Source organism: Toxorhynchites rutilus, chromosome 1 (genome assembly GCF_029784135.1).
Source record: "Toxorhynchites rutilus septentrionalis strain SRP chromosome 1, ASM2978413v1, whole genome shotgun sequence".
Taxonomy (NCBI): domain Eukaryota; kingdom Metazoa; phylum Arthropoda; class Insecta; order Diptera; family Culicidae; genus Toxorhynchites; species Toxorhynchites rutilus.
In genome coordinates, this window is record NC_073744.1 from 58,159,330 (window position 1) to 58,176,964 (window position 17,635).

General features: G+C 36.5%; 1 protein-coding gene across 3 annotated transcripts in view; it reads right to left on the reverse strand.

Moving 5' to 3' along the window:
* The window catches only part of LOC129763482 (uncharacterized), a 489,208-nt gene that overhangs the window by 413,312 nt on the left and 58,261 nt on the right, over nucleotides 1-17,635 (reverse strand). For 2 of the 3 annotated variants that reach the window (XM_055762583.1, XM_055762582.1), the window contains exon 2: nucleotides 11,185-12,215. In XM_055762583.1, coding sequence (XP_055618558.1) covers nucleotides 11,185-11,710 — 526 coding nt within the window. In that variant the 5' untranslated portion in view covers nucleotides 11,711-12,215. The remainder of the gene's footprint in view (nucleotides 1-11,184; nucleotides 12,216-17,635) is intronic. The other variant, XM_055762585.1, reaches the window with a different exon arrangement.

A 17,635-nucleotide genomic window follows, 5' to 3' on the forward strand; every position in this document is an offset into this window, starting at 1 on the left:
TAAGACCATTTCAAAATTCATAAGTATTATCAATGAAAAATTCAAGACTATTTACATGATTTACATGTCAATAATTGTCAACTTTGCCATTTCGGCTAATAACCTGGAAAATTCGTGTTGGTATACTATTTACTAAATTCTGCTGAACGGATTTCTCGATATTTCTCGATGTCTCGATATTTTTTTCCGAAATTGAGACCTTGAGCTCTTCGATCGTGTGGATCTTCAGTGTGGATTCTGCGTCTATCTTCAGTGTGGATTCTGTGTACAAAGATCCCCCTTAGATTTTCAACAGGATTCAAGTCTGGAGAGCGAGCCAGTCAGTCCAAAAAATTAAGTTTTGTTCCCTAATCCATTGTTATGAATAGTAGCATTATTTTGCTGGAATGTCACGATATCCACGCAAAAACGGTAGAAGAGAGAATATCAGAACATGTATGTAATCCTTGAATGATGTGAAAGCTATCTTGAGCTTTCCAGTTGCATAGAAACCCACCACTTCCTGCACGAGCCTCCATCAAAATTCCTGATTGAACCATACTATTCCTTCTTCCGTAAATCATGCCAATACCCGTTGAACTATGAGGACCATCTAAATTGAATCTTTTTTTCGTCCTTGTAGATAGCCTAGCGAAGTTAAAAGTATAAAAAAAGAGGGACTTTTCGTTATGGTATATAGCAAAATGTATTCTTTTGAAAACGTCCTTTGTCATGACATACCCTGTCCCACTGTTGGTTCATGTGAGCTTTGGCAAAACTCAGACGTCTTTTGATGTGAGATGGTGTAAGATTAGGAGCTTTAACCTTTTTAGCCCTCTTTATTTTATTCATAATGTACATAAATGACATGAAACGAGTCTTACGCTTTTGTGATATAAATCTATTTGCTGACGATACAGTTCTGTTCATAGCAGCTAAAGAAATAGAATCCGCAGCATTGCACTTAAATAGAGATTTGCATTCTCTTAGTATTTGGTTGAAATATAAGCAGTTAAAATTGTTATGTTGGAAAAACCAAGTACATGGTATTTTCTTCGAGATATAACACCGAGTGTTTTGTAAAGATAAATGGTGAGACACTTGATCGCGTTAGAGAGATAAAGTATCTTGGTGTTACTATAGATGACAAACTGCTTTTCAAGTCTCACATAGATAATGTCATCAAAAAAAATTGCAAAAAAATACGGTATCATATGCCGTTTGAGGAATGAGTTGACTATTTGGAGTAAGATTCAATTATATAAATCCATAATATCGCCACACATAGACTTCTGTTCATCCATTCTTTTCCTTGCAAACGAAACACAAATGTTGAGGTTACAACGTTTACAAAATAAAGTAATGCGTTTGATCTTGCGTTGTAATAGATACACTTCCTCAGCTCTCATGCTAAACACGCTTCAATGGCTATCTGTGAAGCAAAGAATTGTATATTTGACCATAGTGTTCGTTTTCAAAATAATAAATGGATTGCTGCCTCGATATTTGTGTGATCGAATTGAAAGAGGAAGATATAATACCAGAAACGCTGACGAAGTACGAACACCAAACTTCTTAAGTAGAGTATCACAGAACTCCCTATTTTTTAAAGGTGTTACTTATTTCAATTCGATGCCTAGACACATTAAAAGAGCAATGACATTAGCAGATTTTAAACGGCAGTGTATTTCACATGTCAAAAATATAATTTAAATGTTAAGATTGTAAGTGACGAAGTTGTTTTTAACGAATTGTGTATGTGTATACGTATATGAAAGAAGTAACTGCCATCTTCGTATCAATGATAATGAAGGATTATTTTGTATATGTTTATAGAAATTAAAATAAAAAAATAAAATAGAGACTAGTCTACATAAGTTTGAGCACGCGCGCGTTAATGCAGTCATGAGAAATCTGAATTGTGATAGCGATTAGAACATAGTAGAGTTTGTTTTTATTGTGGCATTGGATATGTAAGTCTTGAAAAAAAGGAACACAGCTATGATTGAGGTTTGGTCGAAGATCGAGAGAGCAAATGTTGTCGAGTAAAGAAGGCCCACGAGCGATTTTTGGAGGATCAAGCAGACAACCGTCAGAATGAATGGATAGGCTACAACCTGAAATTCATTCAACGGGTCAAATTTTTGATTAAACTGGAGATTAGAACAGTTAGTCTGACAAATTTGGCAGTCAGGTTACAGTGAACTCAGAAGATGCTATGGGATAGCTTGACGGGACAGCAAGCGTTTCATCTTGTGACTTGGCTAAACTTTTCACAAGCATGTCCAAAGAAACTTCTGAATAGGCGAAGCTTAGTAAAATATCGGTATCACAAAAAGGTGATTTCATATCTGTAGGTTGATTCAGTTCGTTTTTTTTTTGTTTTGTAAAACTGGTTATGTATTAATTTATTATCAATTAGATAATCGACCAACTCAAACCTATGTAGGGGAATGAGGCGGGACCTCCATTATGATTATGATTATGATTATGATTTATGCAAGGATTTTTTACCAAAATTTGACGAATTGTCTCCCATGAAATATTTAAATTCAAAGATTGCTTTATTTACATTTTGAAGTATTCGCAACTGTTCTAATTATCTCTCGCTTATCCTGGTCAAAGAGCTTCGATTTACGTGGAGTTTTCTTCTTTTTACCGTATCCTTGAGGGTTCGTCAAATAATTGAAAACTACTTGATGGGATCGTCCAATCCGACGAGAAATTTCTCGAATTCCAACATTTTCTTGGTAAAATGCATCGATTTGTCCTTTCTCTCTATCCGTGAGCACTTTCCCTTTCGGCATTTTCTAGATTTTTCTCATCAAACTAACCAAAAACAACGGAAAACGTAACTGATTTTATAGAAACTTGACACTTGAAAAATACAAAAACATTTGTTTACGCTCAACGCTTGTACACACACACATATGAAAGTCATGCAGTGTATGATAGTTACCAATACAAATACACTAGAATATAAATTGAAGCGTTGAAGCGTATACAATGACACAAAGCAGCAAGATCACACCCTGGTATAAAAATTAGACAGAGTGTAGTACAGGTCGGACTTTATTTTCCGGAGTATTGGTTTTTTTTTCACTCCGGATAATCGAGTCATAAAAAACGAACTTTCTCTCGGTAAACGTAATATAATTATGATTTGCATTTATTTATTAAACGGTTTTATCTAGGTTGATTCGTTTGCATGTTTGTGATTTTGTAACTTTGTCTGTAGCGCTGTGAGATGAAGGATAGAAGGTGGGAAGATTCACAGGTTTTAGTCGTGTTGAACTTTGATTGCTACTAAAGCCAGGAAGATAGGAAGTTCACATATCAGGCATACCAGTCAGTTACTCAAATGGTACAAAATTGAATGTGCAAACGAATAACGTTGAAAGAGGATGTACAGAAGCTAGTTACAGATTTCCAAATAATATTTTTCGAATTATGAACAAAAAAAAACATATCATAAAATGTTATAAAATGTTTAATTTAATTTTTAATGTCTACTATGTTTGGATTCTAGAGCAACTTCATGGAAGTTTGACTTTTGTCAGCAATTGTAATTACTTTTTCACAATTAGAGTGCTGAAAACTTCAGTCGTCTAAAACTAAGACGCAAGCGGAAAACTTTTTGTCTCAATCTAAGTTATACGCAGTCAATTAAATTTATTTTTCAAGTTCATTTTACATGAAATGACTTGCAAACTTTTTCCCATGCTCTGTCAAATGTTTATCCACCAAAGGAACAAAAGTTTATGTGACTCTGACTTTGTTCGTTAACGTTTTGGTCGACGTAACGAGAAGTAAAATTGAATTGAAATTAAGTTTAGAACACTTCAAAAATATTAAAATTTCAGTTTCTGTTAGAATGTCGGGACCTTATGATTTTTAACGCTAGCATTGATTTAGGGAAAAAAATAGATCGTTCATTTCATTTGCTTATTTTTACTTTTAATAACAACACTTTTCCTATGTAGTGGGCTATTATAAGAAAAGTAACATACATAAACAAAATCTGTGACGTCACAGATTGAAAAATCTTCCCACCTTTCATTTTCCATCTCGGTAGCACTGTACCACATTAATAGAAATTTCACCTCCTTTGATTGATCAGAAATTTGGAAAACATCTTTATCTCTGCAGTCACTATAAAACAGCGTATTTGATGATCCTAAAAATCCAATAGCGGCCGCTACAAATGGCGGATCACTTATTTTCTTAGAACTCCATCAATATGAGTATCAAATGAAAGGGCTTGACTAGTAGAACACGGTTATTTATGAAAAATACAAATCCAAGATGGCTGCCACTACAAAATGGCGGACTACATATTTTCTCAAAACCCCAACAATATGGGTATTAAAAGAAAGAGCTTGACTAGTAGAATACAGTTATTTATGAAAAATACAAATCCAAGATGGCGGCCGCTACAAAATGGCGGACTACATATTTTCTCAAAACCCCATTAATATGAGTATCAAATAAAAGGAATTGACTAATAGAATACAGTACAATGGTTTTATTGTAGAGAAATATTATATATATATATATTTTTTTTTTGTGGAGGCGATCTGGCGTAGTGGTAACATCCATACCTCTCACGCAGAGATCACGAATTCAATTCTCACTCCCGACATTCTTCCAAAAATGGAAGTAAAAGTGGCGAACCAACCGAAATGTGTTGAAAGTCACTATAATAAAGAAAAAAATATATATTTTTTGACGTAGAACTACGTCTTTCAGGTAGGGTGTCAAATCAGAAACAGGTCACGTTTTTATGAAATGAAGTTAACGTAAATAACTATTTTCACTGTGAAAGAGTTCTCATGATTTGCATATAAATCGAATCGGAAATTCTCTAAGATTTGTTTGATATGCTATACATCACAATTCGCTAATCTCTAAACGGTTTATAAAATATATTGTATTAAAAAATATTGTATTTTCGAATTTATTTTTGATGCCAAATGTCTTATAATTGCATGAAACGTCGAGATCTACTGTAATCTCCAAAAATTTTTTTGTCAAAAATCGACACTGAGACTTATGAGTCTTTTTTCGGAATAGGAGGCAAAACGTATTGTTTAGGGTGCCAATGAAAATGATCATCTTGATTTTTCATATGAAACTTCGAGCGAAATGTTGATTTATACGATAAACATTGTTTTGGGTATTTTATCGTGTAAATCAATGTATGAACTTGTAATGCGTGTTTTTCTTATTTAAACGAAATAAAAAGATTAAATGCATTTTGATTGATAAACCATGTTAAATATTTTATAAATATGGAACCGATCACAATGAATTTGTATGAATTTGTATTAGAACAATTGATTCCTTATACGGCTTTTCGCATTGTGGCCTAGTTTCGTGGAACGTATCTAGGCCGTAGAGCGAGGTATGGGTGTAATAAAATCTTATTTTTCATGAGATGAACAATTGAATAACTGTAAAATGTCAAGCGTTATCTAAACGCCCTAAAGGCCATGTTTGGATTGGCCCGATTTACAGTTTCCCCAACACAGACTCCAGAATCGATGTACCTATGGAAATCCGATCTGCATATATACATGCAAGTCGGAGGTATTTTTGTTCTCATCGAGCTGTGTTTCCCTAACACGGACTTCAAAATCAATGTGCCTGAGGGAATCCGTTTTGGAAATACATGCAAGTCGGGGTATTTTTTGGTGTTGAGTACGTTTGCACTCGCTTGTCGTTGTGCAGACCGAAATATGTTTCCCTAAAACGTACTTTTAAACTGAGAAGCCTGGGAAAGTCATCATTTCAGATGCTAGAGGCGAATGAACTTTTGCGGTTCGAGAACTACGTAAACATGAGATATGCAATAATTTCAGTGGGAAATGTAAAATAGAATGATCGTTTGACAATTTCTCCGTTCATATATTTTGGTAGTCCTAAGCATCATATCAAACGTAAAAGGACGTTCATCAAATTTATTTGTAACGAAGAACATAATCTATTACATTCTAAAATAATATTCGAAGTGGTAAACAAGTGGATAGCATAATATAATTGCGTAGTTCTACGTCGAAAATATGCGGTCGTTTTTATTAGATTTTAAGAGGCGTAGCCAGAGATGCCAAGCTCCCTGATTTTTCTGGATTTTCCAGACTTTTTGGCACGCTCCCTGATATCCTGACAAACACTCAATTTTCCCTGATTTTTATAAAATGATCCTGATTTTTTTACTTCTGGCTAAATCAGAAAAAAAAATCCATATAAATATACTGGGAGATTTGCTGGTTGTGTACTGTCATAATAGTCTACATTAAAAAAAATTCTGGTCCGCGCTTATATAATGCTTACTCTTCCTTTCGATTATACTCTATCTGTTCGCATTTTCGAAGGTACAGTGTCGATATTTTTTAAATTTTGAAGTTAACGTGAAAGAAATATTATCTATAAGAATCTTATCGCCGAAGGTTTTCGCAATTCAATCTCAATAAAACGAAGATTAGGAACGGAAACGATGACAAGAATATTAGCGACCAAAAATTATGTACAGTTAAATAAAAATGATACAGGTTTCATTACATTTTCGCAGCAAATAACATCCAAGTGTAACAATCGATGTACAAGAATTTCAGAAGTAAGAACGTATAAGCATATTTTTTAATCAACTGTAATTATTATTAAAATGTGTTTTATTTCTTGAAAAATATATATTAAATTGTTTAAAAAGCAAGAAGTTGCAAGAAACATCCGACACGACACGACAAATGAATTAGCAGTTTCACTACATATGTTTAAAATCTCCGTTCCGTTCAGTTGAAAAATGGTTACGACTTGTGCGTTTCATCTACGCATCGTTTTTTTTTCAAAGCAAATCGTGGCGGGTGATGAAAATGAGTGATTTGAAACAATCCGACTGACCTGGTCTTAACCTGAAAAAAATATGATCTGGTTCAGGTGCTATTGGAGAGGAATTCTGTATTGTGAGTTTCTACCAAGCAACCAGTCGATACATTCCCACAAATACTGCTCGCAACTGGACAAATTAGCTTCCATAATTAGTTAATGATTAGAATTGTTAGGCTACTTGAAAGATTTCAGAACCTCCTGAATTGATTGCAAAACAACACTGTGTATATAAAATTCAAAAATTAAGACTTTTGTTTTCTCAAAAATGGGTACGAACTTTCCAGATAACCCAATATGAGCTATCCTGATTTTCCCTGATTTTTTTTTCATTCTCCCTGATATTTAAAAAAAAGAAGATAGCCTCCCCGAGAAATATCATATTGAAACAGATAATGTACTAAAAACTAGAAAATGAAATAAGTAAAAAAAAACTTTTTAAGTTAAACGGTTTCATTGTGATTAAACATAGCAATGTACTGAAAGCTATAAAATAATTAGGCAAGTAGCAGTTAGCAGTTATCACAATCCTTCCTGTATTAATCAAGGGCATTGATGAGACTAAAATAAAATCGTGGGGCATATAATGGAATCTTTAACTGTGGATAATGGAAATTTTAACGTGCCCCACGATTTTATTTTAGTCTCATCAATGCTCAATCTAGATTAATGAAGGAAGGGGTGTGATAACTGGTAACTGCTACTTGTCTAATTATTATCTAGCTTTTAGTACATTGCTATGTTTAATCACAATGAAACCGTTTAACTTCTTTTTTTTTATCCCTTTTGTTTATTTTAGGCTCATTAGCATTTTAGCTGTAACAGAACCGAATTTTAATCGTGTACATGTCACATATTTATCATATCTATAATTAGCACATTACACAGTTGCCATTTTTCGGCGTTAGAGTATTCCCTTCTATACCATTGCAAATGGTACATATTTACACAGTAGCCATTTAGGCGAAAGAGTTTTCTATCTGTTCTTCCATTATCCACAGTTAAGACTGGACAGCGGAGACAGTCGTTGATCCATTGTTGAGTTATTTATAGAACAGCAGCCCGATATTTCTGCAGAGCAGAGCAGTTGTATGGATGAATCGATCTTATTTCGACCGTGGATCGATCTCCATCGCTGATAATTGTTGCGTGGACGTAGTTATTCTGTAACAACACAAAGATGGTCAATGGGTGCCCTGAGTTTTGAACTCACGATTAATGTTTAAGGGCATGTGGAATGACATACAAATTCATATGCATTTCGAGACGTGAGACGTTTTAAGAGACTGGGTTCAGTACTCGAGTCATCCTTTATTTGAAACTAAGTACAGGTCGGACTCGATTATGTATAATCGCAATTTCACTTTCAACGTTAATTTTCGAAACCAATACATAATCGAGTCACAAAAAAGCTATTTTTCTATTAATGTTTGACGTTCATACAATAATTAAAAAATAGTTTTCTTGAGGTTCGATTATTTATAGGATATGAAAATAATTGTTGAAAAAAATGGTCGACTATATTGGGTTGGAGAAAAAGAAATGTCGTATATTGTCAATATATGGCAACACTTAAACATATCTTTTGTTGTACTTATCGCATCGGGTCATACTATTTTGACAGTGTTGTGATTGTACTTTTCAGTCTCAAGTTATAGCGCGTCAAAGATGGAGTCCACCAAGCAAGAAATTCGACGTATTTTACGTTTTTACTACCTGCGAGGTAAAACTGCACCGAAGGCGGCCGAAAAAATCCGTGTAGTTTATGGACCCGATACTGTAACGATTCGCATAGCACAGCGTTGGTTTGATCGATTTCGTTCTGGTGCAGTGTAGCGTTGCCTAAACGGTCTTGGCTTTCTTTCATACAACTAAAACTCGACCAATCGTTTTAGCGTGCAACTGTCGACTCTTTTATTTTTCCGAAATTAATTCTACAAACTAATTCTTCTACCTTCGAATTTCTGGGGAGGCGCTTGGAGTTACCCCGCTATATCTGCCGATAAATAATTATGCGCCGAGTAATCAAAAAATGTCCCGCGTGTGTTGAACTGCCACGAACCGAGTGGAAACTTGAGATTTGTTTCACTCGCACAAAAATAACAAAATTGGTGTACGTAAAAAAAAATGTAGACTCGGTAACAACATAATGTAATTAGAGAAGTGTTCGATTTTCGACAAGGGTGATGCACTTTTGGATCTTGACGACAAAGCGCAAGTGTGCTTCAATGAAATATGGAAAAATGGAGCGAAGCATTCTCCAAGCGTCTCTATAATGATGTCTGAAGCGATTAGGGCCGCTTCAGCAGTGGCTGTCGAAGATACACCTCGTACTGGTAGGACAATCGTCGTGGAAATCGATAAAACCATTGAAATCATCCAAGTAGACCGGCATGTGAGCACTCGCTCGATTGGCCAGGAACTGGTTATAGACCATAAAACCGGTTGGAACCATTTGCAGAGATTGGATTCCAAAAAAAAGCTGGATGTATGGGTACCACACGAGTTGACGCAAAAAAATCTTTAAGACCGAATCAACGCCTGCGATGCACTGCTGAATCGGAACGAACTCGACCCATTTTTTGAAGAAGATGATGACTGGTGATGAAAAGTAGATCGCGTACGACAACCTAAAGAGAAAAAAATCGTGACAAAGGGCGGTAAGCCGGCCCAAACCATCGCCAAGCCCGAATTGACGGCCAGGAAGGTTTTGCTGTGTGTTTGGTAGGATTGGAAGGGAATCATTCACTATGAGCTGCTCAACTATGAACAGACCCTCAACTCAGTTCTCTACTGTGAGCAGCTTGACCGTTTGAAGCAGGCGATTAATCAGAAGCGGCCAGAAATGATCAATAGGAATGGTGTTGTTTTCCACCAGGACAACACTCGGCCTCACACATCTTTGATGACCCGCCAGAAGCTACGGGAGCTCGGATGGGATGTCCTATTGCACCCACCGTATAGTCCGGACCTGGCTCCAATTGATTATCATCTCTTCCGGTCCATGCAAAACGCTCTTGGTGATACTAAGTTGGCTTGCGAAAACTGACTGTCTAAGTTTGTTGCAAATAAGGAGGGAGGGTTTTATAAGGGGGGGATAATGAAGTTGCTTTCTAAATGGCAACAAGTTTGCGAACAAAACGGCGCATAAATAAAGCGTCAAATTTCGATCAGAAATACGACATTTCTTTTTCCTCAACCCAATATATAATCGAGTCCACCACTCTTGGTATTAGAGACATCAATCCAACAAATAAAAAATGCAAATGTTTTCCCAGCATTCCTCCCAACCGCCAATGGCGGATGCTGAGCAAGATGAACGTGTAAACGACACCAGAAGGAGAAACATTAACACACAGCCATTCCGGCTCAATTATCACTAATTTAATCCAGCAAACCAACCACCAACCACCATGACCACCGAATGAGAAAATCTGAGAGAATCTGCCATCAATCTTCCCGTACGTCGTGCGGGTGTTTATAGAGTCGTTTAAAGGCGGTGATACAAATTCATTTCGGCTACTAAACAATTTAATAAGGCGCGTCAATAAATCACGGCGCGCCTCTGCGAAGCGGATTGGATAAAGCTAGCGCTAGGAGTGGAATGGACGGCCATACGAAGGGGAACGAATTAATCTTTTTATTACCGTGTTCCTCTGTGCCCTCTTGATAGCCCCGTTGGTGGACGGTGGACGCATATTGCGTGGCTCACCTTGCCTCTCCGGGTGTGAACTGGACCATGCAACAACCCTTCCTCCCCTAACGATCGTGCATTGCAGCTGCATTCTGTTAGTTGGCAGACTTCGCATAATGTCTGTTCAGCAACGCGAGAGCATGACTATGCCTCCGCCGCCAAGGGCTATTGTCACCTTTTTGGGCTCTTATAGACAGTGCGGTTGATAAACGGAGCGAAGGGATCTCAAAGGCGAATAATTAAGACATTGTAATTCGTGTCTGGCACAGACACGATGTCGCAGCAAGGATAAGTGCTATTTTTATGATGCAATTTTGCCGTTTTGTGTCAAACATACCTGGCCAGAACCGGAAGCAGACCACCAGCATCTTTTTACACATTTTTCTAACTCAAAGTATTATTCAAGGGATGAACAATAGAAAACTTAATTCCAGCAAGCGGAACTTATTTCCCACGATGTTGACCTTGGCTTGCACTATAGGTAACTAAGAACTGATAACTCGTGGTTCACTCTAGGTATATTAACGCTGACACAATTATAGACATGTCTCCCTTTTCTTTGCAGAGAATCCAAACCAAATTTGCAATAATCATCACATGTCAATCCCTACAGTTCAATCACTTACCTCCTAGATGCTGTGCCTCGTTCGGGTGGACGGCCGCCGACGGTGATCTCCGGTGTAGTGCCAGCGCCATGGACGACGGGTTCGCCGTGGAGTTCATCGACCCGGTCGACGAGTCGCAGTCGATCAACGATCTCGTCTGAGAATTATGCATCAAATTATGTTTCATCTGTTTCAGTTCGGACAACTTGGGTATGTTAATGGTATGTACCGGTTCGGGAGGCACCTCGCCGTCGTTGAGCGCCCGTTGCTCGTCCTGCGTCTGGGCCCGGCGGAGTGCCGTCTGCAGCGCCATCACCCGCTGTCGCTCTGCGGTGAGACAGCACTTCTCGCAGTCACACCCACGGTACTTGCAGTAGCGCTTGTGTCCCTTCAAGGCGATCTTGAGGCCATGGTTGCGACAGCGGGCGCAGTTTGGCGGTGTCCGAGCCGAATTGTTGTTGCCCGAGACAGACGACCCGTTGCCGTCCGCTCTGGATTCGTACCCCGAATCGGACATCGTCTCGACCCAACGCTCCTGCGGAACCATCAACTACGCGTATGACACCGGAAATCGAAATTGGACCGTCAATATTTATACTATCAGCCGAGGTTCTACGGTTGCAAACAACACCGGACACGCAACCGGAAGCAAGAATGTTGACCGATCACAGTCGTCTGCGCGCGTCAGTGCTTCGCTATCTCCGATGAGTTCGGAATATCGTACGAGCTCGTTAAGCGGCAGATATCGATATTTGGGGTCAGGCGAGACAATACACATAACACACTAGAGACGACGCATTCAGAAAACATCTGAGAAAGACTCCAAGTCCAAGCAGATGGCCTAAGGTAATTATTTTTTTTTGTTAAGAGGACCTCGGTGGTATCGTATTTACACTTTTTCTACACGGTCATCCCTTTCAAGAACATCTGGCCCGTTCGGGAAGCTGACTTGCATCATCTTACATGTGATGCATAAAATAGTGCAAAACTTCAGGACGCGCAGCGCTACAGTCGATGGGTTCAGGCACAGTTTATTGAATTTGAAGAACAATCTGAAAATACAAGAACCAAAACATTAGGTCCTCTTGTGAGTTATAAAAATATATTCTATCTAATTAGTATTAAAAAGAGAGATCCCTACCAACCCTATTTGGAGATAGTTTAATTGAAATGAAAATATGATGGTGTAAGAATGGAGAAAATATATCCAGAATTGCGAGCTTTTCGTGGAACACCTCGCATCAGTTTTTGCACACTTTACACGAGCTGCAATTCAAATCCACAGTATCTGCATTTCTGCAGAATCCCGAGTCAACTTGCTACTCTTTTTGACGTAGGATTACGTCTTTCGGGAACATATTGGGGTACAATTTGAAAATCGAAAATCGAACACATATGATTAATTCTAGCAAATAAAATTTAAATTTGGACCTTTAATGTTGGTTGCTTCGTGAAATTTCATATCAATGACCGATCGTGTATTGTGAAAAAATTTAGCACAAGTGTAATTGTAAAATTATATATGGTAGCAGTTGTGTTAAAAAAGATTTGATTTATGAAACGATTTGTTTCAATTTTCATAAATAAAAACCAAGGCATGTCCCCGCTCGAGAACGGGTCATTCGGTTTAAGCTGTCTGTTTTGATGTGTTCATTTTCACCCAAGGAAAGTTTATGCGGCGATAAAAAATTGAAAAAGTGAAGAAATATTCGCAAAAGTGATTTCTCATATGCTCTACATATAGTATTAGGTAGATCAAGTCCAATTAAAATTCGCATTGGGTTGAATAAACACTCAGAAAGTAAAAATTATAAAACAAAATTACTTTTTTCTTTTCAAATATGTTTTCTCTATATTAAAGTAACATGTTTTCACTGATGAGAGAAATTGATAATTGTGTTCGGTATTGGTAATTATCTTATATTACATTGGTGAGTTTGTTTTCCTTATTTCATCCATACATCTAGGCTTACAGAGGGCGGTTTTCATCATATCTCATTCCACTTCGGCATCTTCTATTTGATACGCACCACCCAACGACTTGACTGGCCACCTTATCATTATCAAAGAGTTTAACGATGTAAAACATACCCAAAATGAACAGATAGCCTAACGGAATCCTACGTCAACTATGCGGTTGTGGCTCAGACACAACCCTTCTGTGACTTTTTACATTCCGTCTAACAATCACCCAATATTCCTCGATTGGGTAAATGTAAGGAATATCCGAATATCTCATCAAAATCTATAAGATTAATTCGGTACAACAATGCAAAAGTGTAATGATGAAATGTCAAGAATTTTGGCAAGGATACAAAAAGCTAACAAAAATAGCTTTTTTTAATTTATTAAACATTAGTTCTGTCACATTTATTTGTTTCGTTCTACATATTGAGGCTAGAGAATTGGTACCAGGTGTGCAAGTTTAAATTGTCCAGTTTTTTCGATGAAAAAAACACATAATTTTCAGGAAAAAATCAAAATATTTTTTATCGAATCTTTATTTCAATCCTTGTTTGATTCTGCACATTTTTACCCGCAGGAAAATTGTGGATTCTTTTCCAAAAATTTTTTTTTTGTTTCCGAGTGCGAGTACGATACGGTTTCGCAATGATGAAGGAATGGGTGTGAAAATTGCTACTTGCCTAATTAGCTTCAGCTTTTAGTACATTATCTGTGTTATTGATATATTTAATTACGATGAATCCGTTCAACTTAACTTTTTTTTACTCTTTTTATTTTCTAGTTTTTAGTAGATTATCTGTATCATTAGTACAGGGCGGACTCGATTATATACGGTCTCTGATTTCTTTTCACTGTATATAATCGAATCCTGTATGTGATCGAGTCTAAAAAAATATTTTTATTAGTTTTTTTATACATATATTTTTAGTTTTTTGAATAAAAAAAATATTTTTACTTGTATATGCTGCAAACACATTTAAATTTAGTGATTTAGTGATTTTTTAAGTTAACTTTCAAGTTGACCATCGAAAAATCCGTTTCAACTTGCCCCGGTGTATCTTATATGAAAGTGTATGCACCATTGCAATTGAATAAATGTATTAAGACCAGGGTTGCCATAATAAAATCTGTGTTTTTGATCTGGAAAAATATTTTTCTCTTAGTTTTCTCTCTCGAAAAATCTGTATTGAAATCTGCATTAAATTTATAAGTATGTCGTAGCATGATTTTAACCGTAGTAATATTGATTGGCATAGTTATTATTGATTAGACGATGTTGATGGTATCCACGTAAAGCCAGCAAGTATGAACACTGTAGTATTTTTATGCTGCTTGTAGTATCTAATGCTTCATTGAGGTGTTATGGTAGTCTATTAAGTTAACAGAGCATGCCTGTTTACATTGCGCAACGTGAACCGCAGGTACTCCCAAAAATGTAACGGTTGTAATGAATCGAAAGATAGCATAATAAGGTAACAACAAAACTGGAGAACTGCCAACGTTTGAAAAGGGGACATAAAGTTACTATGAAGCTATTCTCAGGATACGGACAGGGAAGGAATTTTCCATTCTAAATAAATTAATGGGCCATTTGATGGTTCAGAGATGGTTCTAAAAGCTATGGTATTGTTCTTGTGAAGGTCAGTAGTTTCTGTTTCTATAGCTTCAACATCGACGTAGATATCTTCAGATGCTTTCCAAAATCTCCAAAGTCTGGTCTTGCTACATCAGATTTGATGTGCTATTTTTGGCATATATTGCTCAAGAGAGTAAAATGTTCTGGTTTCCGAATTAATTCGAATATTAAGGGTGTTTTAGATTTATTTTTTTTGTAAAATAGGATTGGTCATAAAGTCGTTCAAATGATTTAAACCCCCTTTCATTTTTTTTGTAGTAGTTAAATTTCTCTAGGTTATGTTCAAGGATGGATTCCAGTGAGAGCTATTTTGTTGCGGGCGAATTCAGCGTTTTCAATGGTTTGAGTTTCGATATCTCCAAAATTTAATTAGTTCAATCTTTTCGCTTTGAGTTGTGCAAAAGATAACTATAAATATTTAGACTGCAATATGTTTTTCTAATACGGACTAGAACGATTTTATAGTTCGAGTTAGGGAAACGCCTTGCGGTCTATACAAAAAATATGGGAAATTAGAAGCTCTTGTATTAATACTATTTTAACATATCAACTATGATAAATTTTATAATTGTATTGCAATAGATTGTTAGGGAGTGTCTATATCGATTGGTGCAAAAACTTCATGAATCCATCATGAAATGTCCGAGACTAAAGCATAAAGCACATTTTATATTAGGTTGGGAAAAAAGTAATCCATTATTTTCTCGATAGCTGATAGTGATTACCACCTTTTATCGCATTGCAAAACTTCCTGAGTGACAAGGAACTGGGAAAGAAGAGAGAAAGAAGAGAAAAATATAAAAATCGAGTGTTAGAGTTTTTCGTCAATAAGGACCAAGACTACTATGAGTGGGGCATTATGAAGCTACCTTTAGAATGGCAACAAATTTTACAACAAAACGGTGCATATTTAACCCAAATCGGATAATCCGTACCATATTGAAAAAAAGTTCGAATTACATGCAAAACTAATAGATTACTTTTTCCCTAGCCTAATACTCTCTGTCCAACTTCTATAAGACCACCCTGATTCTATTTCGTTGCAACACAAACAGAATTTCAACAAGATACATTCATACATTATTGAATGCTTAGAATAAAATATATTTAACGTCAATTTCGGTCAAAAGAGTTTGTTTGTTTATTTATTGTGCTTAAATATGATAATTCAGCTGTCCAGTTTCTATAAGAACATTTCTAAATTCATATGTATTATCAATGAAAAATTCAAAACGATCGGCTGATTTACATGTCAATAATTGGAAACTTTGCCATTTCGGCCAATAACCTTGAAAATTCTTGTTGGAATACTATTTACCAAATTCTGCCGAACGGATTTCTCGATATTTTTCCATGTTTCCGAAATTGCGACTTAAAGCTCTTCAATCATGGTGTACCGTTTTCCCTCAGTGTAGATTCGGCGTACAAGGATCCCTTTAAGATTTTCAACAGGATTCAAGTCTAGAGAGTGAGCCGGCCAGTCCAAAAAATTAAACTTTTGGTCCTCAAACCATTGCTTAGTTTCCTTGCTGATATGAATAGTAGAATTGTTTTGCTGGAATGTGAATTTTTTGTGACGATATCCACGCAAAAATGGTAGGAGAGAGGGTTCCGAACGTGTATGTAATCCTTGAATGATGTGAAAGGCATCTTGAGCTTTGCGGTTCCACAGAATCCCGCCCAAAACATCCGCGAGCCTTCAACAAAATTCCTGGTTGAAAAATACTGTTGCTTCTTCCGTAAATCACGCCAGTAACCGTTGAAACAATCAGGACCATCCTAATTGAACTTTTTTTCGTCATTGAAGATAATCTTTTAAACTCTCTTTATGTGAGTATTTTTCACCAAAACTTGACGAATTGTTAATTTGAAATATTGCTTTATTTGCATAAGCGATTTTGAGGTATTCGAAGCTGTTTAACTATTTCCCGTTTATCCCGGTCAGAGAGCTTCGATTTACGTGGAGCTCTGTCCTTCTTACTGTATCCTTAAGGATTCGTCAAATAATTGAGCACTACTTGATGGGATCGTCCAATTCGACGAGCAATTTCTTTGATATCAATATTTTCTTGGTAAAATGCATCGATTTGTCTTTCTTCTCTCTCCGTGAGCACTTTCCCTTCGGCATTTACATACCCTTATACATTTATTGATCAAAAACAACTAAAACCACGGAAAAATGTAACTGGTCTTATAGAAACTTGAGACTTGAAAACTACAAAAACGTTCGTTTACGCTCAGCGCTTGCACACACACATATGAAAATCATGCAGTGTATGGTAGTCACCAATACCAATACACTAGAATATAAGTTGAAGCATTATTTGTATACAATGGTACAAAGCATCAAAATCATCACCTGGTCTTATAGAAGTTGGACAGAGTGTATGTACTCTATAGGTTGAAGAAAATGTAATTCTGCGCAAAAACGTCAAAACGAAGTTGAAAAACACATGAGAAGCTTTTGAAATTCACATCATCTGTTCTTTAGTAAGGAAAGTAAATAAACAGTATTATTTATTAATTGTAACACTAACCGATAACGCAGTTGTTTGTAGGACATCACGCTGCAATGTCTAAAGGAGATGACTCTCATTTAAAAAGAAGCGCTACGTAGGAACATTGTGTTGCTTCCATTTGAAAAATGAGATAATTTCATACAGAATACAGTTGTTAAACTTCCAAATTGGTGGATTTAGGTAACATTTTAAAAGTGAGAAACCCAAAAGTTTGGAGGTTGTTAAGGCGTCATCTTTAATGTTATCCAAAAAAAATCATAATAAATTTGAATGCTCCTTTCGACCAGATTAAAGCTCTCCAACAGCTCTACGATTCGCTCATTGACACCCAACTTCTACCCTTTTTAATTTC